Source organism: Onychostoma macrolepis, chromosome 22 (genome assembly GCF_012432095.1).
Source record: "Onychostoma macrolepis isolate SWU-2019 chromosome 22, ASM1243209v1, whole genome shotgun sequence".
Taxonomy (NCBI): Eukaryota; Metazoa; Chordata; class Actinopteri; order Cypriniformes; family Cyprinidae; genus Onychostoma; species Onychostoma macrolepis.
This window is the reverse complement of record NC_081176.1, coordinates 29926480-29949461: the sequence shown is the minus strand read 5'-3', so window position 1 is coordinate 29949461 and position 22982 is coordinate 29926480. Positions and strand designations below refer to the sequence as shown.

Genomic DNA, 22982 nt, shown 5'->3' with positions numbered 1-22982 from the left:
GAAGTCCACGTTACATTGTTTTAATGTCTGGCTGTTATCACCATGTTTTCTGAGTAAGCTATATGAATAAAGATGCTGTATTTGTTGTGTATATATATATATATATATATATATATATATATGTGTGTATGTATGTATGTATCATAAACAGCCCATATATTTAAAAATAAAATTAAAATTAAAATTAAATAAATAATCTGTAGTGTCAAATTCGTGTGTTGCTCCAATTTTTCCCTCGCAGCATGTTCTTCGTAAAAGATCCAGAGAGAGTCGGTTCGACTGAATCGTTAAAGAGAACCGAGTCGAACGAACGACTCGCTCGCGAATCGGACATCACGAATTTGTGTAAACTTTTCAACATGGCGGCGGACCACATCGGCGAGTTGGCAAGCATGGAAAAGTCCAGCCGAAGCGCTCGACCCGGTTTCTGCAGCGACAAATACTCTCTGCTGGTCATTGTTGGACAGCCCGGTCCGGCTGGATTTGTGGATTTACTAGTGTCAGAGATTGAAAGAGGTAAAGTTTCGTCTTACTTGATGGTGATTGAATGAGAGCCAGCGCGCGCTTCCCTCGCCCATCACTCTCTGAGTTCACATCATGGAGAGAGAAAAACCAATCAAAACAATGTTATTACTTTATCAGAAAAGGGCGGCAGTCTCTCTTTGCATAATGTTGCTGGAGTAGTAGTAGTAGTAGTAGTAGTAGTATTATTATTATTTGTATAAATATCTTAAAATATAGAGAAATAACTATACTTTTCTAGATTAAAGTTTCTACGACTAGTTTAGACTTATGTTAAAACTTTAAGGACTGTATTGCTTGTTATCCATTGTAAACGCCTGATGAGTAGCTGGTATGCAGAATTACCACTGAAAGTCTCATGAAAGCTGTCACATGGCATGAATGTAACCAAATATCAACTCCAGAGACTCCCTTTTGTTCATGTGACCTTGACCTCCTTTCATTTTGTCAGCTGAGGAGCAACTAAAATGAGATGAATGCCCACAGAGGGCTCATACACAGATATTTACTGTTGAACCGGGGCTCTCGGCTTTCAAGCATGGCATAAAACCTGTATAGGATCTTAAATCAATTTGAGGAAGTTCTTCAGAGTTTGACTCTGCTGTTTGCAGAAGAGACGGCAGACTAAATAACAGCTCGTGAGTCTGCTGTCCTTGCCTCTGTTTACAAAGAGGCTATATCTCTGAGGTGTAAATAATGTTTTTTCAGTATTTCAGGGTACTTTTGTGAGATTCTCGGCCCCTGGATCCCAAAGCACATAAAAAAATTAAAAAAAACCCCAGCCTGCTCTGCAGAACATAAATAATGCATCTCATTTACTTCAGCATGGCTAAGCCGACGTGACTTCCCTGTTCAGACGGTCTGCTCGAAATCTCTCCCAGCCTGCAGTCCTCCAATCTGAACGCACCTTCTTATGAAAGAAAGATAAGCACATTCATATAGCAGCAGATATGCGTCACTGGCTTGTTTTATCTGTTGAAAGTCCCTGAAAAGCGAAGCAGTTCTTTTGCACAGTTATATAGAGCCAGTCTTGTGTTTGCAGACTCTCCTTCCTCATTGTGCTGGCTGGTTCAAAGTTCATCTTTCAGATGTGCGAGATACATCTGCGTTGTTGAGAGAAAACTGATTAGACCAGCTGGTCTTCTACCCCTGTTGGCTTTTAGAGGGGGTTTATACACTTTTTAGTTGGTGAGATTGGGAGTCTGGGCTGGTTAGAGATGATTGTGTGTGTGCAGCTGGGATTGCTGTAGTTATTTTTCTTTTATCATCTGCTTTCCTTTGATTTTCTGTCTCTTTATCTGTGGCTATACACAAGGGCTGTGTGACTGATATGCACACATCCTCTTTGTGACTGTTGCCAGCGTTTCCTTCTCTTCCTGGTCAGACGCTGCAGCTTTCACCTCGCTAATCGGACAGGAATACAATTTCTTCTGTTTTAAATGCTGTCAGCAACTTTAAATAGGAAGGAATTATTCTGTTGAGTTGAACCACAGTCGTGCCGATCGTTTTGCATCTACAGCAGTGTTAATTTTGGCAGGCATTTTTGATTTAGTCTTTATCTTGAGACGAAAATGCTTAATAGTCTTAGTCACATTTTAGTCATTTGAGTTTTTCATAGTTTTAGTCGACGAAAATTAATTGTATTTTTGTCAACTTTTAGTCATTACTTTTAGTCAAAGTCCCGTTAAAAACACTTATTTTGGTAACTATTTTATATGTAGTATTCAAACAAAAATAGGCATCAATTCTTCTCTCTTTAGACCAAATCAATTAAGCTTATGAGAAATTTGAATCAAGGATTGAATTTGGAAAAACTGGAATACATTTTCATTTTTTGGTAGAGATACAAATTAAACTCATTTTTCAGATACAGTAGCTTTACTTAATTATACATTTATTTAACATCTTTTGTTGGTTAACATTTATGACAAGGATAGGAATGCTGTCCCTTTAAGACTCTGACTCTACACAATAGACATTTTAACTGCTGTGTGTGTATTTGAGCACCGAGAACTGATCGCGCGCTGTATGAGAACTGAAGTAGCGGAGCGTGCGCGAGAGAGCACTTCTATCAGCTCGATCCCGCCGTCACTAACTTTAAATTAATCGACAACGAACTGTGACTCCCGGGAAAAACGGGACGTCTGGTCACTCTATCCCTAAAAAAATCCCTTCAGGTGCTGAGGCCATTGTTTCAGATCGCTAGTTGGCGTTTTGGTAGCCTATCCGTCCGCTGCGGCTGCCATACTGAGACTAGATATAAACGCCCCTCATCTGATTGTAATCCAATGACAGAGACCACATTTTGAAAGACAATACAGTTAACTTAGCCTATAGGATGTATTTTGAATGTCCGGCAGTCCTCAAATAACATTTTAGTCCCGTCTCGTCTCGTTAATGAAGATGTGGCATAAATTTCGACATAGTTTTTATCATCAGATATTAATTTTAGCTCGTCAACGTCTCGTTTTAGTCACAGAAAAAAGGTTCGTTGACGAATATTTTTCGTCTTCGTCGACGAAATTAACACTGATCTACAGTGGTGTGTTTTTCGTCATTTTGGCCCTTGTTGAGCCCTACAGAGAGTGTGACGGCGGTTAGTTCGTAAATCATGAGCACTTTCTGGACCACTTTCATTAAAGTGCCCCTATTATGGGTTATGAAAGGTTCATATTTTGGTTTTGGGAGTCCCCAACAACAGGTTGACATGAATGCAAGGTCAAAAAACATTTTTATTGTCTTATAATATGCATTTATTTTTACCGTACTTGCTCAACGACTCCCAAACTCATTTTTCCAAACCCCTCCTTTGCGTGACGCTAATCTGCGGTGATTGGTCTGATTGGTCTCATTTTCATTTCATCTTGCCTGTAATGCCTGATAAAGCAGTGTTTGTGAGCGCAGTGCTGCTTTGTGTACAGCGTTACCGGGGAAACTGCTATTTTTACTGTTCCAAAAGCGGCACATAAATGAGGAAACGTGTTGTGTGGCTTCTTGAGAAGCGCCCTATCAACATGCTAGCAACCACATAGTAACTTGCGTATCAACGTGTAGCTACCATTGTTGGAAAAGTTACTTAGAAACAAGCTACTTTGTAATTTGAAGTTGTTGGGATGTGGTCACATTTACCATTGTTTGGCGCATTTTCACAGCGAAATCTAGTTATTTCAATAGAAATTCATGCGATTTGGTAATTTTGTGGCGAAACGTTTACAAACGTAGATTTTGGATTGGGTTTGAATTGATCAAATTAATTCACCATGTTAACCAACAGAAAGCTGTTTGGTTTGAAAATTAGTTTGAGCTGTGGCAATAGACAATGGATCTTTTTTGGGGAAAAATACTTGTCTACCCAAGTAGATACTAAGGGTACGTTTACACAACAACAATTGTACTACAAATTGGAAAGATTTTCCTTTCGTTTTATTCAATTAACAAAACCTCCGCACACCTGACGGAAATAAATAGGTGCGTTGGAAACAAAGACCAGCCAGGTCAAAAACTAAAAAGCAAAAACAAATTCCTCACACTATCTATGCAAAAAATATATCAAAATATTTATTAACGACGTTTCGGTCGCATGACCTTCATCAGGAATTTTTTTTCTTTTCGAAACCTTTCGTTTTATTAAAAGATTTGTGTACAGACGACAACATTGTCGATACGATTCCCGTTCGCATGGATCTGAGAAAACAACTAAATGCTGTATTATTCATGCCAGGCCAGTAGATAAACACACAAATAAATGAACATATGTGTTTGGTCCATGCACACATAGCTATGGACCGAACACAAAATATGCATGGTTCAGGAATTTAACAAATTTATGTTTTTATTGTTTAGACAGAGACTATAATGGTATAATATTCAGAAACTCGCACGTTGAAACCCGTTTTTTCCAAAGTTTGTATTTGCAGGTCCAAAAATGTTGTTAAAAGTATGGCTAAAATGCATAAAATGTTTTTCATTTTTTACTGGAAAACAGTGTCACGTACTAAAATGTAGCTAAATGCATTAACGCTAATATAAAGGGCAGTATATTTTAAAATATATCAGACTATCACTTTATGTAGTATATCATAATTTTTATTATTACTTTTCTTTTAGTACTGTATTTACTATTTATTGTTGTTGTTTTTCTTTATAAATGGACTTGAGGTTAACATTACGCTTGAACAGATACATTTTAAATAAATATTAAATACAACAATTAAACTAGAAAATGCACAATTTATAAAACCACAGCATTTAGCTAAATATTTCAAAGGAAAAAATAAATAAAATCTGTGAATCATCTGAACAAGCTGATTCACTAAAATAAATTTAGTGAATGCAACATATGAGAGAGACATTCCATAAGACTGTGATTATTTCCTGAGCTTTCGTGGCTCATGTGTGATTTTTGTCGTGCTATATCACTAGTCAGCGGCTTGTTACTCAACCACACTACTGGAAAATACAAAAGCTAGGAAAACACACAGGCTACTTGCCGAAGTATATTGCTACCATTCACTACTGCTGCTGAGAATTTGGGCAGTATGTGAGGAAAAACATGCAGTCATAGCAGTAGTAGAGTTCTTTTTAAGTGAGTCAGTGTAGAAAGAGGTCACCTTATTTTGGCTCAGGGGAAAAAAAAGAAGCTTTTTCCAGTTTGCTGTTGAATTGTGCATAACTTCTCCTGCTCTCTGTCTTTGCGTTATTTCTGTCCAGAGAACAAAAACTCAAACCAAGTTTACTGTGACCTCTTGTTTGGTTATAAAATATGCATTTAAAATAGAACGCTGCTTGGTTTCATATTTTCACAAAAACTCTGAAAGCGGTGGTTCACTTACTCGTTTATTTTACCACAGACGCTGAAATCTCACTAGAAGGTTTATAAATACAGTGTGTCAGTGTCACAGGATGCTGTCTGTCAGTGAAAGTGCTCAATGTCAGTATCTTCAGTGGACAGTGAATGTGGACCATGAATAATTGAGCTTTTGCTTGTGTTTACTGCAGTCTGACTGGGCCGATTTCATCTTTGTGTAGGTATTCGCTCCTGGAACGTTGACTTGACTGCCTGCAATATAGATGAACAGCTGAAGCTGTTTGTTTCAAGACACTCTGCTTCCTTCTCTGAAGACCTCAAAGGTAAGAATCAAACAATCTACGTATGAACTATTTGCTCATCTATTTTATTGCATTTTCTTTTTGGAGGGAGATTTGTGAAATTGTGTGGGATTTATTTCAATGTTTATCTGAGAGTATTATACAGAGACCCTTAAGGGACAGTGATGGAACGGTATACGAGATAATTATATTCCAATGATTCTGCATTCTCTTGCAAAAAAATTGCATTTCTTTAAGACATGTTGCATTCCCTAGCAAAACTTTCTTTGTGAGTGAACACAAAGTTTCTTGAAAGGCAACATTTTCTGCAAGTGGACGTAGCGTTTCTTGGGGGAACACAAAAATTTTACACTCATGCAAACTTTTTCAAGGGAAGGCAAAAGTTAGCAAGTGAACTCAAAGTTTTTCTTAGTGGGAAATGCAGTGTTTTTCTTAGAGCCCAGAAGTTTTTTGTGAAAGAATGCAAATGTTTTGCAAGTGAATGCAAAGTTTCTTGGGGAAAGCAAAAGTTTTGCAAGTGAACAAATTTTTTTGGGGGGAGAATGCAAAGTTTTGCAGGGAAATGCTAACTTTTTTCAAGTGAAGTATCTTAGGGAAACAAATGTTTTTATGAGGAAATGCAAAGTTTTTCTGAGAGAAAGCTAAAGTTTTTGCAAGTGAATGCAAAGTTTCTTGGGGGAATGCAAAAGTTTTGCAAGTATATGTAAATTGTCTTGGGTGAAATGCAAAGCTTTTGTGAGTAAACGTAAATGTTTTTTTGGGGGGGGGGAGAGAATGCAAAGATTTGGCAAGTGAACATAGAGTTTCTTGGATGGAACGCAAAGTGATTGAAAAGAATATGAGATGAAAATTATATTCTAGTGATTTTTGCTTTATCTTGCAAAAACTTTGCATTTCTTTAAGAAATGTTGTGTTCCCTAGCAAAACTAACATGTCCTTAATGCACAAAGTAGAAGTCCCTTCCAGTCAGGCTGCAGACTGGAGTGGGGCAGAAAAGACCAGCAGCTGATTGAACAGCTGAAATTCTCCAGGCCTAAATCATCTTTACCATTTTATGTTAAACCTGTGCCGCCCGAGGGAGTCCTCAGGACCCTGTTAAATGTGTCTTGTATATTCTTCTCATTTATCTCAAAGGCACAGTGATGTGCATAAGTGATGTATTGATATTGAGTGTGAGCGATCATTGGCTGGGCTGATTCTTCTCTGGCTTCAGCAACGGAGAAACCACTGAAATCTATATTCTTGTTATGGATAGATATAAAAATCCTTTGGTGGATTTTCAGCAGTGGATTAATAAATCCTGTCATGGCAGGTTAATTATCTTGTGTTGGTGAAGTGTGTTTAACATACAAATGAAACCGTCAAGCTTTAGTTTGCAGTTCACCGGTCACCTGCATGTCAGATTTGTCAGCTTTGCTGAAGTAGGTTAGGACACACAGTATTTGTCTGGTAAGCATGGTCATACAATGAGGGTTACAACAGCAGTGGCTTTTCTTTTTTAGCGACCAGCTGCTGCCATCCTGGCTGTGAGCAATTAACTGCTGATTATTGTTGTTTCAAAGTGAGTCTGTACTGGCTAGTGGTGACTTTGTTGAGGTGCTTACAGCACAAAATGTTTTCTTTGAAAGATTGTTTAAAGTATCAGTCTTGAAGGTTTGGAATTGGCAGATAGGTGTAATTTTAGCATTATTTATTATACTACTATAGCATGTATTCATTTATTTTTATTTTACATACTTTTTAAAAAATTTTATTTTATTTTTTTTAGATTTATATATTTCTAAATATATAGTTCACTGTATTTATATAATTGAATTGAATTTCATGGTGATAAAGACCCAAATAAAAGCAAAAAATCACATATTTCTATGTAATTGTTCTTAGGCTTACATACAGTTCAAAAGTGAAGCCTTTGTTCATATCACAAAATGTAGTTTAAGGTAATTAATTTCTGCAAAAACAGCCATAAAATGACATGCGCTGATGTTAAATAAGAATAAGATAAGATTTGTTTCATATCTTCTATTCTGACTTGGATGTTGTAGCGCATGTGAAATAGACTCTCTGATCTGAACTTCCCCTCGGGCTCAAACTGTTCTCTTCATGAGCGTCACCTCATAGAGGAGTCCTCTCAAAGACCCGTCAGTGACTGTAAATGTCTCTGTGCCCAGAACAACACTGCCTTTCAGTGTTGCACTCATTTTTCTGTGTTTAAGAATTAATATTTTTGTGCTTTTAAAATTGCAGGGAGTTCAAGCTCTCAGTGTTTTGATTTGCCTTGTACAATGAAGGCACTGTGTTGAAGCAGCAGGGTTTGGATATGATTGGGAAAGTTTTCCACCCATAGGGAAACGTGGAATTCAATAAGTCAAAAAAAATGATGAAAAAATAATGTTTTGCACACACAAACAAAAAGGCAAACGTTTCAGTCCTGGCTGGACTATCTTCAGTGATACGTAGCACTGAAGATAGTCCAGCCAGGACTGAACCATGGAATTCAGGCATAAAATTTACATCCATTTACATTTATAGATTTACGTTTCACTGCAGGTCATATTCTGTACCATAACTGTTCATGTGACAAACAAACATCTTGAATAAAATTGAATTTTCAATATAATGCAGATTGTCATGGAATTTGGCGATTTTTGAATGAATAAATCAAAAGTAGGGCTGTACACTTCGGAGCAATATGGATCAGTGTCTATAAACATTAAAGCGAAAAAAAATTTATTGGATTTGATTGAAAATTGTTGTCATACATGCAAAAACTCAATGTTCTTTGTGACAACACATCAAAATAAAAGTTTGGTTTAACTTGAAGAAATTATGACATGTATTACTACTGCACAGTAGAATGTACTTTTCAAAGTAATAATAATAAAATTATTATTTTATTTCATTTTAAGGAATACCATAATTTTTTTCTTTCATGTTTTAATTTTAACAGTAAACCTTTGGGGATTGTTAATTTTTCAGTTGGTTACATTTTAAAAGATTAAATTATTCATGTTTTGTCTTCATATTTGCCACCATGTTCAATAAAATTGTAATAAATCATAAATAAAATAAAAAATAGTAGGTCCCCATTAAATAAATAAATGCATGTCTATTATTTGTTTATTTTGAATTATTAATCCAGAAAAATTAAAGCAAGCAAACAAAACTCATTACATAGGGCCCTACACACCTCTCAACCCATGTCTAGTCTTTAAATCTCTTTTTTTTTTTTTTTTTTCAGTTGGTTACGTTTTAAAATATTAATTAAAGTGTTAATGTGTTAGGATTATAACTGTTTTTGAGAATGAATTTGAAATATATCAAAAAAAAAAAAAAAAGTAGGGCCCTATCACTGTAAAAAATTATTGTTAAACTAATAATTATTGATAGTTTTATGCATTCAGTTGATTAGACATGATTTTTGGTTTTTTACTCAAATTTTAAAATTAAACCATTAAAACATAATCCAGAAAAAATAATGGAATTCCAATGGAATGGAATTTTGGAAGAAAAAAAAAAAAAATTAAAATGGCCTACACCCATCACAACCCGTGTCTAGTCTTTACCCCGTCACTGGCCACTGTCCTCCAGCCTGTGCCTGCATTAACCCCGTCTTCCTGTCTGCGCATCCCTGTACACACTGGCAGCATCAGTCGCTCAGTGTGTTCATATAGGCTTAGTTCCCGCTGATTGTGACAGGTATACTGACCCAGTCATTTCCAGGCACACATGCTGACTAATCCTGACTAATCTTTGAGCAGCTGTTCAGGAATGTCACTGGCAGATCGCTCTGATCTCTGTCAAGTGTTTTCTCCTTCCTGTTCCTGGAAATTGGTTTATTTCCACAGTGAAGTCTGTATGATATAATAAAACACTTTTGAATGATAAACTCTATGTTGGACCACATCAGTGAGTCTTTTCATCCCTCGTGATGAGTTCATAAAGTCTTTCGTTTGACAGATGATGGAGTTTGTGTACATTTTGGAAGTAGTTAGCTTTTTCACCCAAGGCTGAAGATACTAAATCCTGTTTCTGGATCCATCTTAATCTAGAGAAAAGATCCATCTTTATTCCCGCACACGTGAAGCGGCCTTTAACTGAAATCTTGGAGACATACTTATGGTATCTGGGCAGGAAGGGCTGCCAGTTTGAAAGGGTTTAAGAGAATTTTAAATTCCAGTTGGTTTGATAACTCTTCATTCAGGCTTTGTGATTTCCATGCAGAAATTAAAATGGAATTAATGGTAGAATGTGGAATTTCACTGGTTTTTGAAATTCCAAATTGAAAATTCCAAAAATCTAAATTGGGGTTCCACTCTCTGAGAGTTCAGCTTGCGAGCATTTCAACGGTTCATTTGAAATGAGATGCTTATTAATCCTGTCAAATATGCACAAAATAATAATACCATTTTAATAACAGCCTAAATTAACATATCTTTGGCTAAATTCATTTAATATTATGAATTCATTTTTGACATTTGAAAAATGGTCATGGAAGCTATGAAAAATAACTGATTTCTCCATTCATTTATTCTTTCTTTTTGCAAATTGGTTTGTTCAGACAGTCCATTTAAAAAAAAAAAAGTCTCTGTATTTCTGTATGTGGGATTCATTTATATTTTGTGTATGTTATCAAGTTTATATTTACTACATTTTTTTTCTTTGTAGAAAAATAGCTGTTTCTTAGTGTGTCGTTTTAGTTTTATAAGTTTATATTTTTAAGTTTAATGCTGTCACGCTGATTGAGATCTGTTTCTGTGCTAGAAAGAATTGAGTTCTAAGAACTCTAAAAAAAAACACGTTAATGTCCCCATGTAGGAAGCTCCTTTTTGTTAGTAACTCATAGTACTAATTTAACAGCTATCAAGGTATAGTTTCAGCTGTGATGTTTTTGTCAGAGCAGCTGGTCCCAGCAGAATGAACACAGCAGCAGATAGATCAGATTAAACCCCTCGCCCCTATTTACACAAATGACACAGAACAGGACCAGCTGGGTGCGTGTTTGTACAAGAGCCTGCAATACGTTTGACAGTGTCCCATACACAACATGAGTAGCACTCGGTTTCCATATGCTGCTATATTTCAGCTACGGCCCTCATGTGTCTGCAGATGTGATGGTCTGTGCTGCAGTTGTTTGTAATGCATGGCAGGGGAAGGGCCGCCACACACATAATTACTGTTTGATAAGATCTGAGGCATGGTGAAGGCGGTTAAGGAAAGCTTCACTGGAGTTTTATTACGGTGGTACACAACAACAGTCCTGCAGGTTCTGTTTTCATGGCATTGATTTCTAGCTGAGTTATGGATTTGTTTTGGCACTGTGCACCAGCAGTGCTTAGTAACTTAGAAATTGAGAAAGTTTCTGAAATTCAAACTTTGAATAGGCCTAGAAAGAAGGAATGTTTTAAGAATAAAAGGAATTGGTTTTAATATTGAAAGAATGTTTTATTATTTAGGCTTTTGATCAGTTGTTTCCTTTAACTCTTAATTTAAAGGTGCTGCTGCCACAGTCTGTACGACTTCGGTCTCATTTATTGGTCTGTAGCCCTAGATATTGTTTCTCAACTTCTCTGCGACTATTAAAGGCTGCAAAGATGTTGTCACAGCACTGTGCCTGCATACAGGAAGGAAAGAGATGCTTCCTATCATGTGTTTTCAACTAGTCATGCTGCAGAGTAGAGGCTAGAATTACCATCTGCTCACGTTTGCTCATTGTTTGTGGAAAAGACAGGAACATGTCATGCAGCCAGTCTTAAACGTCCGTTTTGTGACCTCTTCAACATCCTGTACTTCCTAATCCACTGCATCAAAATTATATTGCTGTCGTCAATGATGAAAGTTTGAGATAGTAGAATAAAACCTTTCGACTAGAGCAATATGATGCAGTTAATATATGCTGCTGATCTGGCGGTCTTTGCACCATTTGGGACATTGTCTTGGTGAATAATTAAGCGATGGGACATTTTTAACTCCAGGTGCTACAGTATGCTGTGCTTTATTCAAATAAATGTCTCAGAATTTTGCAGCAAGCATTTAATTTGTAGCATTTTGCATCTTTCATTGAAAGGTGCATTAGAAAGAAAGGATGAAAATTAGAAATATGATCAGGAAATCTTCAAACTCAAACTGTCTGTTTTGCTGTCATGTTTGTAACTGTGCCATAGCCACTGTGTGCAACATTTACATAATAAAATATACAATCGTTTCCCACTGTATGGTCATACATCATACATATGTCAGCAGCAATCAAATTACCAAGGAAAGGATTAAAACTAGCTCATATTAATATTTGTAGCCTTAGGAATAAACTTGTTGAAATATCTGATGTTTTGATTACAAATAATATTCATGCTTTGGCAGTAACAGAGACGCATCTTGATCAAACTTTCTCAGATGATGTAGTAAATATAAATGGTTATAATATTTACAGGAAAGATAGAAATAAATATGGTGGAGGGGTTGCCATTATATATATATATATTCAAAATCATATTCCAGTAAAGATAAGACAAGTTTTAATGCCTGTAGATGTAGAGGCTTTGTGGCTACAAGTACAGTTGCCATTTGTTAAATCATTATTTGTTGGTTGTTGCTACAGACCACCATGTGCAAATAGTTGTTATTTAAGTGAATTATGTGATATGAATTCAAATTAAAGTAATTTACAAAAGGTTATATAGGAAATTTTGTCAGAAATGATTTTGTAAAGATGTAAATAATATGTGTTGGGCTGACGTTTACAAGGAAAGTCATCCTGATGATGCATTAGCAGCTTTTGAAAGACTATTTTATTCTTTGGTGGATAAACATGCACCTATGAAAAAACACACAGTGAAGAATATTAGGGCACCATGGATTGATAATGAACTGAAGAACATAATGGTAGAAAGAGATGTGGCAAAGGGTATAGCAAACAGAACTGGGAGTAACCAGGATTGGGAAGTTTATCGCAAATTGCGTAATCAAGTAACTAAGATTATTAGGAAAAAGAAAAGGACATTTTATAAAGTAAAAATAAGTGAAAATAAATATGATGGAAAAAAAATTGTGGAATATTATTAATGAAATAATTGGTAGGAAATCAGCTCAAACTCCTTTTTTTTTTTTTTTATTGAGACAGGTGATTTATTTGTAACTAAATCAGATGAAATTGCCGATTATTTTAATGACTTTTTTATAAATAAAGTGAATAAACTTAGAGAAGAGATGTTAATTGATAATTTTACATCAAGTGAAAGGCAAATTGAAAAAATAACAAGTGCTAAGCCAGCCCTATTCTTTGAATTGAATAAAGTAAATGTACAACAAGTGGAACAAAAATTATCAATGATAAATATAGATAAACCATCGGGAATAGATAACTTAGATGGTCGCCTTGTAAAATTAGCAGCCAGCTGTTTGCCGGAACCAGTTTGCCACATTTTTGAAAAAGGGATTTTTCCTTTAGCTTGGAAAGAACCAAAAGTTATTCCTTTACAGAAAAATGCAGCACTGAGTTTTAGTGGTGCTAATAGTCGACCAATAAGTTTATTGCCAGTTCTTAGTAAAGTGTTTGAAATGATAGTCTGTGAACAAATTTGATTCCTCTTTAAGAAAAATAGTTTGTTCTCTGATTTTAAGCATGCATATCGAGTAGGACATTCAACAGGAACAGCATTAACACAGATAACTGATGATTGTTTAGTACAGATTGATGATAATAATTTAGTAGGAACAGTATTGTTGGATTTTGGCTCCGCTTTTGATGTACTGGATCATAAATTATTGCTTGAAAAATTGAAATGCTACAAATGTACTTCTCAAACTGTGCATTGGTTTAAATGTTATCTGACTAATAGGAGGCAATGTGTATTTTATAATGGAAGTTATTCGGAAGTGAAAGAGAAGGAAGGAAGTTGTCTAGGTCCTTTTTTATTTTATATTTTTACCAATGATCTTCCTTTTGGTTTTAAAGCGTGCAAGGGCAGTTATGTATGCAGATGATACAACATTATATCTACCAGCAACATCAATTGAAAAATGATCTGCTGATTTAGATGAGGAGTTACAATTAGTGGTAAATTGGGTACGGAATAATAAGATGGTTCTAAATTTGACAAAAACCAAAAGTATTGTGTTTGGATCAAATTATAAACTTAAACTTAAACCACAATTAAATTTGTCTGTAAAGTGTGGCTATTGAACAAATAGAGGAAATTAGACTTCTTGGAGTTACTCTTGATAGTAGGCTGAAGTGGTCAAGACAGATAGAAAATATGGTAATAGTTATGGGAAGAGGTCTATCAGTTATTAAGAGATGTGCAAAATTTTTACCACAGGATTGCATCTCTCAAATTGTGCAAGCAATGGTTCTTACTTATTTAGAGTACTGTCCAGCGGTATGGTCGAGTGCATCAAGTAAAGACAGAAAAATTACAGGTAGTCCAGAATAGAGCTGCACAACTAATTTTGAACTGTAATAGATGGGTAAATATTATGAAAATGCACAAAATTTTAGGTTGGCTTTTGGTGAAAGATAGGATAATTGTTTCTCTGCTTTGTTTTATAAGAAACATTTCAGTATTGAGAGCTCCAAGTGTATTGTACTATCAACTTTTGTATAGTAGTGCTAGTAGTTAACACCAGGCATGCATCAAAAGGATATTTTTTTGCTTCCTGTTTCAAAAATGAATGCAAAGCAACGGACTGTAATGTATAGAGGAATGAAAATATGGAATGAATTGCCATCAGACATTACATGTTTTTTACTAAGCAAAATTAGGTTTAAAAAATCGTTAAAGAAATATTTAATGGTACAGTACTAAGTAAATTGTTGATTTTGATGTTATGAATGAAATTTGGGTTTGTATGTTTTATTGTATTGGTTTTTGTTGTTATGGATTCATGTAATTTAGTTTTTTTTTTTTTTAACTTGTTGGACCCCAGGAAGAATAGCCACTACCATGTTAGTGGCTAATGGGGATCCAAATAAACAAACAAATAAATACGCAAACTTTCTAAAAGACCACACTCTTTGGATCTATCCACAGGCCAGAAGACCCTGCAGCACAACGGGGATGTGCTTGAGACCCAGGTGATAGTGAACCCATCTCATGATTTGGTTTGTTCAGAGGTGAGTGTTGAAGTGCTTTGTGCAGATTGCAATACACTAATATCAACACGCACTTACTTAGTATACTGGTTTGCAGCTTGAATTTAATTAAGTATGGTCGGCAATACAAAATTAAGCAACATTGATCTTTTTGTTGGGCTATTAAATTTCTCAAAAAAGATATCATAAGGTGCTGTAACCTTTTGAGCATGCAAAAAGCCCATTGTCAATAGAGTCAAGAAATCTGCGTGATTTTTGCCCTCCTGATTGCACAAATTCCTATTTGTATGACTGGATTTGCCTGTGAAATTTCACAGAGCAATGGTAAATGTGGCCGCACCTTTAGACTAGTTTTGCAATTTGCAAGACTAGTAAGGAATCGCAAATATTATAGTTATAAGTTAAGAAATTAAGCCATTTTAGAGAAGATATATACTGTATATTGAATATCATTGAAATGCAGATAAACTCTGTATTAAAAAAATCAGTGCTTTCACATTTTCTTAAACCCCTCCTAGTTCTAGCTTGCACTATTCTAGATGATGTTTGAAACTTTGTGTTGCCAGCTCTTCTTGTGTTGTACCCAACCCTAAATCAAAGTCGATTTAACATTTGCTTTTATGATGTAAATTATACTGTGTACCTAGATTCCCTTTTGTTTAAACTGTTAAATATTGGTTTTGCTGTACAATTGCAAACATGCACACTCAGTTCCTTCACTGGTCTCTGTCCACTGCGTTTCTTTTCTAATAAATGTATGAAAGCTATTTGACTGGTATTTACTCAGTGTTAGACCGTGTAAATACAGGGAAATGTTGACACATTCCTTGAAGTAACTCAGTTATATTTGCTCTTGATATTTGTTTACTATCCAGAGCAGCAGCCATGTGTCCTCTATTAATCCCTCTTAAAATTTAGTTATAGTTAAGGTTACGATTTGAGGGCTAAATACTGTTTAATGTGATCTTGTTTATACTCTTTAACAAGATTTGTCAAGGTTAACAATCATTGCACATTTTAATTCTTATTTAAAATCTTAATTTCCATAGGTTCGACGGCTTATTTCTGATACATCTCTTCACAAGCTGCTAATTCTTGCTGGACAATGTGTTGAAGAGACTGGAGACCTTGTGTTACAAACAGGGTCTTTTTCACTGAATGACTTCATCCAGATATTTACAAATGAAGAGGTCAGTCAAGCATTTGTCAAACAAGTTCTTTATTTTGTAATTTTACTCTCTTATTATTAAAAAACAATTAACATTTATTAACTGCAATTGGTATTAATATGCTGTTTTGTAATAGAAAGTGTTTTCCTTAAAACAGATTGGAGATCTTCTGAGCTCTGCAGACCCTACTCAGAAAGCCAGCCTAACTCTGAGCTGTCCCGAATCTGGGATGTGGAAAAATTCTCAGTTAGAAAAGCATAATTTGCAAGATTATATAGAAATTAAAACCAACCCTCCGTTAGTGCTCCCAGAGATGGAGGGCCTTCAGGAGTTCACAGAGTATCTGTCCGAGTCTCTTGAACCTCAGTCGCCTTTTGATTTGCTCGAGCCACCCAGGACAGTCGGCTTCCTAAAACTGTCCCGTCCCTGCTGCTATGTGTTTCCTGGAGGAAGAGGTGACTGTGCCTTCTTTGCTGTGAATGGTTTTAATGTCTTAGTCAATGGGGGGTCTGATTCTCGATCCTGTTTTTGGAAACTGGTGAGACATCTAGACCGAGTTGACTCAGTATTGCTCACCCATGTTGGTGTGGATAATCTACCTGGTATAAACAGCCTACTTAACAGAAAAGCGGCTGAACAAGAAGAAGAGTCGTCTGCTGGATCGCAGAGCAATGAAGACTGGCAGAGGAATCTGATATCTCCAGAAATAGGGGTTGTATTTTTCAATGCCTCAGAAAGACTCAAAACATTACAGAGTGACTCCAGGGTCCTTCGAAGCTGTGATCAGGCTTCCCTAACATTACAGCATTTAGAAAGGTTGTCAATTTTTCCAGAACAGATCAGTCGTTCTGCAGGGCCAACTATTGAGCCGGTAATTCTTTTCCAGAAGATGGGTGTAGGTCGACTAGATCTTTATGTACTCAATCCAGTCAAAGGTAGCAAAGAACTAGAAGCTTTCTTGCAAACTTGGCCTGGCAGCACTCCAAATATAAAAACCTCAGAAATCCCTCTAGAGTGTATGGTGTCCATATGTGCACTGTTGGTATGGCATCCAGCTAATCCTCGAGAAAAGATCATTCGTGTTCTGTTTCCTGGGTGCACTCCAGAATCCAAGATCTTTGAAGGTTTAGAGAGACTAAAGCATCTAGAGTTCCTCAAACACCCAGTAGTTAGTTTGAAGGACCTTGAGGCATCAAAATTGGATAAACAGCCAAAGCATGCTGGGAGCAAGGAAAGCCTTAAGAGTATTTCCAAAGAATCTCGACCTGGTAGTGCCTCGCTCAGAGACAAGGTAAGCAAAGTAGATTTGAAAAAGCTCGACACTAAAACAAAGACTAAACCCACTAGTGACACTGTTCCAAAAGAAGGGAAAGAGAGTGAGGAAAAAGCAAAGCCAAAAGATGATGTGAAACAAAGAACTTCTAAGCCTGAAAAGCAAGTGGCTAAGAAAGAACCTGCTAAAGATGAGAAAAAGGAAGTTAGGAAGAAAGAGGAAAGGCCACCGACAAGTATGGCAAAGAAAGATGAGAACGTAGAGAAAAAGAAAGAACCCTTGAAAAAAGATCTTGGTGCAAAGCCCAAGAAAGATATTAAACCCGAGTTGAAAAAGGAGATTAAGAAAGAGGTCAAACCAGAAGACAAAAAAACCACCAAAACTCAGGTTAAGGATGTTAAGAAAGCAGCTGGAAATTTGTCAGGTAATGCAGAGTCTAGAAAGCCAATGGGCAAGAATGGCTCACTAAAGAAAGACTTGATGGTCCCTAAAAAGGATTCTTTAACCAAAGGGAAGCCAAAGCCAGGCAAAAAGGAGCCTGAAAATCTGAAAGCCTCAAGTGCAGAGCGGTCAAAGACATCTACTCCTGAGGACATTACTGCTCAGTTGGAAAAGTTGGGTATTGAGAATGAACATGGGCCATTGCAGGATGTTGAAGGCAACCCTTCGAGCTCAAGAACTGAATGTGCCTCCGGGAACAATGACAAGCAGGTGAATGGCTGTACAACAGGTACTGATGAAAGTCCAGAGAAGTTTCGTAGTATGGATGGGGCCCCTGGCTCGAACAGCGCTATTGGACTTCCCTCCCCACTTGCAAATACTCCAAAGAGTGAGAAAAGTGTTAATTTTGATATCACGCCAACAGTGCTTGATGGATGCCTCAAAGACGATGTCTGTACGAGCTCGGATGAAAAAACCCTTGAATTAGTTTCCCCCACAGACTCTGGGAAGAACAGTTCAGGCCATTGCCCACAATCTCCTGACAATTCTTCTCAAGTCACTGGGGAAGATTGCAAGGTAGGTCTCAGGAACTCTGGTCTTGGTTTTGAAGACGGTCAGCAAATCTGCAAGAACTTGATAGCAGGTTGTTCAAGAAGCAATATAGAAAACAGCTCTATATCGTCACAAGATAGACAATCAAGCTTTCTCTCCTCAACCTCCCTTAAAGATACTCTACCCGATGGCTCTCCCAGCATCACTTCCTTTCCTGCGGAAGTTGGCTCTCCACACTCCACTGAAGTAGATGATTCCTTATCGGTTTCCTTTGAACAAGTGCCTGTTTGTCATTCACAGGAAGAGATGGGCAGCTTGGCATACACTAATGGACATTTAGCAGACCGTGACTCCAAAACAGATATGTCCTTACCTTTAAAAACATCTCATAATAGTCATCACGCATATGACGAATCTGAGAATCACCTCTTTGGACCACAGATTGACATCCTTCCACATGATGTTGATCTATGTCTGGTTTCACCTTGTGAGTTTAAGCATCACAAATCTCCAGAGAACCAACAGGGACTGTCCTCGGAGGTTGCTGCCCCAAGTCCTGACCTCTCTCTGGAGCCCGGTAGACTGCCCTACCAATGCAGTAGTAGCGATCATCAGTCTCTGGAAGGTCAGGAGACGACGTCCTCTGTCAGCGTCTCTCTCATCTCGGTTTCTGATTCTGATGTGCCACCAGCCACCAAAGAGTGCCCCTCCATTACTGAGGACTTGGACTCTGATGAGGACCCTAGTGACATCTTTCCACCCAACCACCCTCACGACCATCCTAGCAGTCATTCAGTACACCACAATTCCCAACATGTCTCTGAGGACCCTCCACCTGCCCCAATGAAGGACTTGCCACCACTGCCACCCCAGCCCGGTGCCTGCATGGCTGACCCAGAGGCTGATGGTCAGGGTAGATCTTCCAAGAATGTAACATCAAAGACCAAAAAAACAGCACCTGTGTCAACAAAGACTGCATCTGCAAACATTGTAACACAGAGTGGGAAGACAAGGACTGGTGCTGCGCTGTCTGCCAGTGGAACTATTCGGCCAACATCCAGTCTGGACACCAGACCTGCATCCCGCAATGCTGTCAGCGGATCTAGACCAGTGCCTTCAAAGTCCTCATCCAGTAAGGGCTCATTGCTTCTTCTAGAAATATATGACTTGTACATATGTTGGGGATCGGTTAGGATATTCTCCTAGTCACTTAGTGAAGCTTATTTTTAGAGATGATAAATTAAAGGCGATGAATTTAAAGCAGTGGTCTCAAACTCAATTCCTGGATGGCCACAGCTCTGCAGAGTTTAACTCCAACCAACTCCAAATCACACCTGCTTAGAAGTTTCTAGTGATCCTGAAGACCTTGATTAGCTGGATCAGGTGTGTTTGATTAGGGCTGGAGCTAAACTGTGCAGAGCTGCGGTCCTCCAGGAATTGAGTTTGACACCAATGATTTAAAGGCACAATATCTCTGACAGGATTTTAACTATAACCTTTAGGTTTTTTAGAATAGGTTGCATCTCCAAAGCTATGTTTACACTGTCAGTCCATATCCAATTATTTGTGTATCTGCTTTAATTCTGATCTGAATGACAGACTGTCTTCATTGTGTATCGCAACTGTTCAGATGCGATTTGTGTGTCTTGTGGCGCTGTTACGTTTTATTGAATATCTGCATTGGTTTCTACGTAAATGACGGTGCATTGGTATGCCTACGCTAAAAAACAACAGCAACGTGGTTTGCAATATAGATTTTGTATTACAACATGAAAACGTTGTCGTTTCGCTGGATTATTACGCTTGAGGCAGCAGGACAAATGTAGGAAGCTGGAATGCACAGTTTGTAGACTAGCAGTATTTGTATTTTTTCTCTCGACTTGCACTTCGAAACAACACAACCTTGTTTCTGCAGAGATTCTGCTTGTTTTAACAAACAACGTCTGATGTGTTTACGTTTTACATTGCATTAGATATTGACATAAGCAAAACAAAGCTATGCAAATTTCAATGGGAGCGCTCAAACTGAAACTGATTTCCAGAAACGTGATTTGAGTAGGATTTCAAACCACATATGGATGTAGCTTGAATCGGATTTGTTAAAATAGTATTTCATGTGATGTTTTTTGCCTTTCCCACTTGCAAAATATGATCGGATTCCTATCGGATGTGCACAAAAATTGGCTTTGGACTGACAGTCTAAACAAGGCTTAAATTCATGCAAATTCATTAAAACCGCTACTGCTACAACCATCCATAGTCACAATTTAGGTAAGACATCAACTGCCTTCAAGACAATCAATTTGGTCAATGCAAACCAGTGACCTGAACTCTGAGAATATATTGTCCATTTGTTAGTTCACTGGTGTTCAGTGAACGTCTTTAATAAGCATTCTAAAACTTGAATCATATCAACCAGCTCCAGTGAATAGCAGCAATACATTTTATGAAGTGAAGGCCCAACGCTTTCCATTTATATTGGAATTTATAAATGGAGGGAGATCAGTAAATCTGCTTTGAAGTCCAAATGTGCATAATGTTATTGGTTTCCTTTGCAGGTTCAGTACCCATCTGTTTGGACTTGGCATATTTGCCCTCCGGCTCTGCAGCTTCCACTGTCGATGTGGAGTTTTTCCGGCGCCTCCGCTCATCCTGCTATATAATTAGTGGAGATGAGCCGCACAAGGAAACAGTCATGAGATCTACTCTCAACTCTCTTTTAGAGGGCAAAGCATCCTGGCCAGATGTTCAGGTAAGTAGATGTTTTATTTATTTATATCACCTTTCCCAAGCTCAAGATGCAAAAATGATAAGTTTCACAAAAATGAAAGTTCAGTCAACGTTTACTCTCACTCAACACGTCAGATCTCTACAGAGGTTGAAATTCACACAAACGACAGTTTTGACCAGTTCACTGATTAATAGTTGTTTAATAGTTTTTCTGTTCACCTACAGGTGACTTTGATCCCCACGTTTGATTCGCTGACTATGCACAGCTGGTACCAGGAGACTCACGAACGGCAGAGAGATCTAGCAATCACGGTACTTGGGAGCAACAGCACCGTGGCCATGCAGGACGAGACCTTCCCAGCATGCAAAGTGGAGTTTTAAAGACACCTGAAGGATCACACCCCTGCCTGTCACTAGAGCACTTCTGTTCACTTTCAAAATGTTGTCTCTCACATTTTATCTTGAGCAGCAGGATGAAGCATTTCAGTTCCATTCATAAGGAATGACTTATTATCTGTAGTGTTAAGACTTCTACACACTTGCTGCTTATTAAATGTTAGGATTCTGTGTGAACAGAGTACACAATGTTGCCATTTCTTTTCTTTAAAGCTCTTTTTATCAGTTTTACACTTGTCCATGTTATTTTATTCATTGCATCTTGTTGATCATCTAGCATGTTGGTCAAGTTTCATCTGAACAGTTTACCATATCTTATGGTCCTACATTGCTTATACACTTTGCACAGTTTAGATGCCCCTTGGAAAACTATGGCAGAATAGAGTCAGACATGCAGGTTAACACTTGATATGTTTGTAAGCGGCAGATGTATTTGTGTTTCACTGTATAGATCATGCACTCCACAGTGTTGTTTTTTTTTTTTTTTGGTCTGTTAGTGATATCTTTAGCAAGTTTGTTTTCTTCTAGAGAGAAAATGAAGGCAATTGTTTTGTTTACCAGAGCTGCACCACCTTCGTCAACAGACTCTGAGCTTTACCAGCTAGATAAACACTTCTCTAGTGCAGTAATTTGAACCAAATACATTTCCAGATTAAAACATTCAGTGGAAAGTGTGGTTTCGCAATGTAAGCAAGATAAAATTTTAGTGCATCAAATGACTTGTGTGTGAACACTATGTAGCAAAGTATTTTTGTGAAGCATATATGAAAACATTTGTAGTGAAAGAAACATTTTAATTCTACATTTGTTAAGAGAGAGGAATATTATAGTCTTTGCTTTTTTTCCCACTTGGCTCTTTTTGGTAGAGAACATGTTATGTGTACAAAGCTGAATGCCTTAATGTTCTCGCCATCATCGACAAACACTAAAGCAGCACGTCGTTCATGACATTTAGAGTTATGAATACTTTTTGCTGATCACCTTGCTTTTCTGATTTTTATTGAATGTCATTTAGACAAGCTCAACCAATGTGTACGTTGTCACAGCAATGGCTGCTAAACTTTCTGAGAAAAATGTTTAATTGTAAACAGGTGGAGACATTTCCATAAAATTCTCTTGTTAGACATTTTTTTTTATTTGTTTGGACTTTATAAAGCCGTTAATGAAACAGTTAATGCTTCACATTTTCAAAATTGCACTTTTATTTTATTTTATTTTTTCCTGAGCCGATAAAATTATTTTTCTGAGGTACAAGTACTGTTTAATTTTATTTTATTTTTCATTCATTTTTCTTATAAGGAGAAACCAGCCAAAAATAAATAAAATATCACCGCAAATGTGTTAAATGTCACTAACAGGCTTAAATGTTTCAGTACTGAATTCCAAAATGTAAGCATATTTTCAAATGTTAAATAAAATTGATAAGTTAAGAATGAAAGTACAGTGTGGGTTTTTGTCTTTCTGCAGTGGCTCTGAAAATTCTCCAGAAAAATGCACATTTCAAACATTGTATGACAGCAAATCGACTACCAACACCTATATATACATGAATAAAAGTTAATTATTTGGTTAGAATTTTCTTTTACTCAGATGAACGCTTAAGTGAAACCATATTCATCAAAGACCAAAAATGTATGCAAGCTAGGCTTAAAGGCCATGCAAAGCTGAATGAAACTCCGTGCTGAAATCTGATTGGTCA

General features: G+C 37.1%; 1 protein-coding gene across 1 annotated transcript; it reads left to right on the top strand.

Moving 5' to 3' along the window:
• The first annotated feature begins 309 nt into the window (after positions 1-309).
• Positions 310-22721, top strand: map1sa (microtubule-associated protein 1Sa). Its single transcript, XM_058760903.1, has 7 exons — positions 310-516; positions 5551-5652; positions 14661-14743; positions 15772-15912; positions 16049-19289; positions 20716-20909; positions 21113-22721. The coding sequence occupies exons 1-7, from the start codon at positions 360-362 to the stop codon at positions 21266-21268; spliced, it is 4074 nt and encodes a 1357-aa protein (XP_058616886.1). The 5' UTR covers positions 310-359; the 3' UTR covers positions 21269-22721.
• Positions 22722-22982: the final 261 nt, after the last annotated feature.

Coding starts and splice junctions, on each gene's coding strand:
- map1sa (XM_058760903.1), top strand. CDS start 360: ATGGCGGCGGACCACATCGGCGAGTTGGCAAGCATGGAAAAGTCCAGC. Junction 14,744..15,771: donor ATGATTTGGTTTGTTCAGAG/GTGAGTGTTGAA, acceptor TAATTTCCATAG/GTTCGACGGCTTATTTCTGA. Junction 19,290..20,715: donor GCCTTCAAAGTCCTCATCCA/GTAAGGGCTCAT, acceptor TTTCCTTTGCAG/GTTCAGTACCCATCTGTTTG.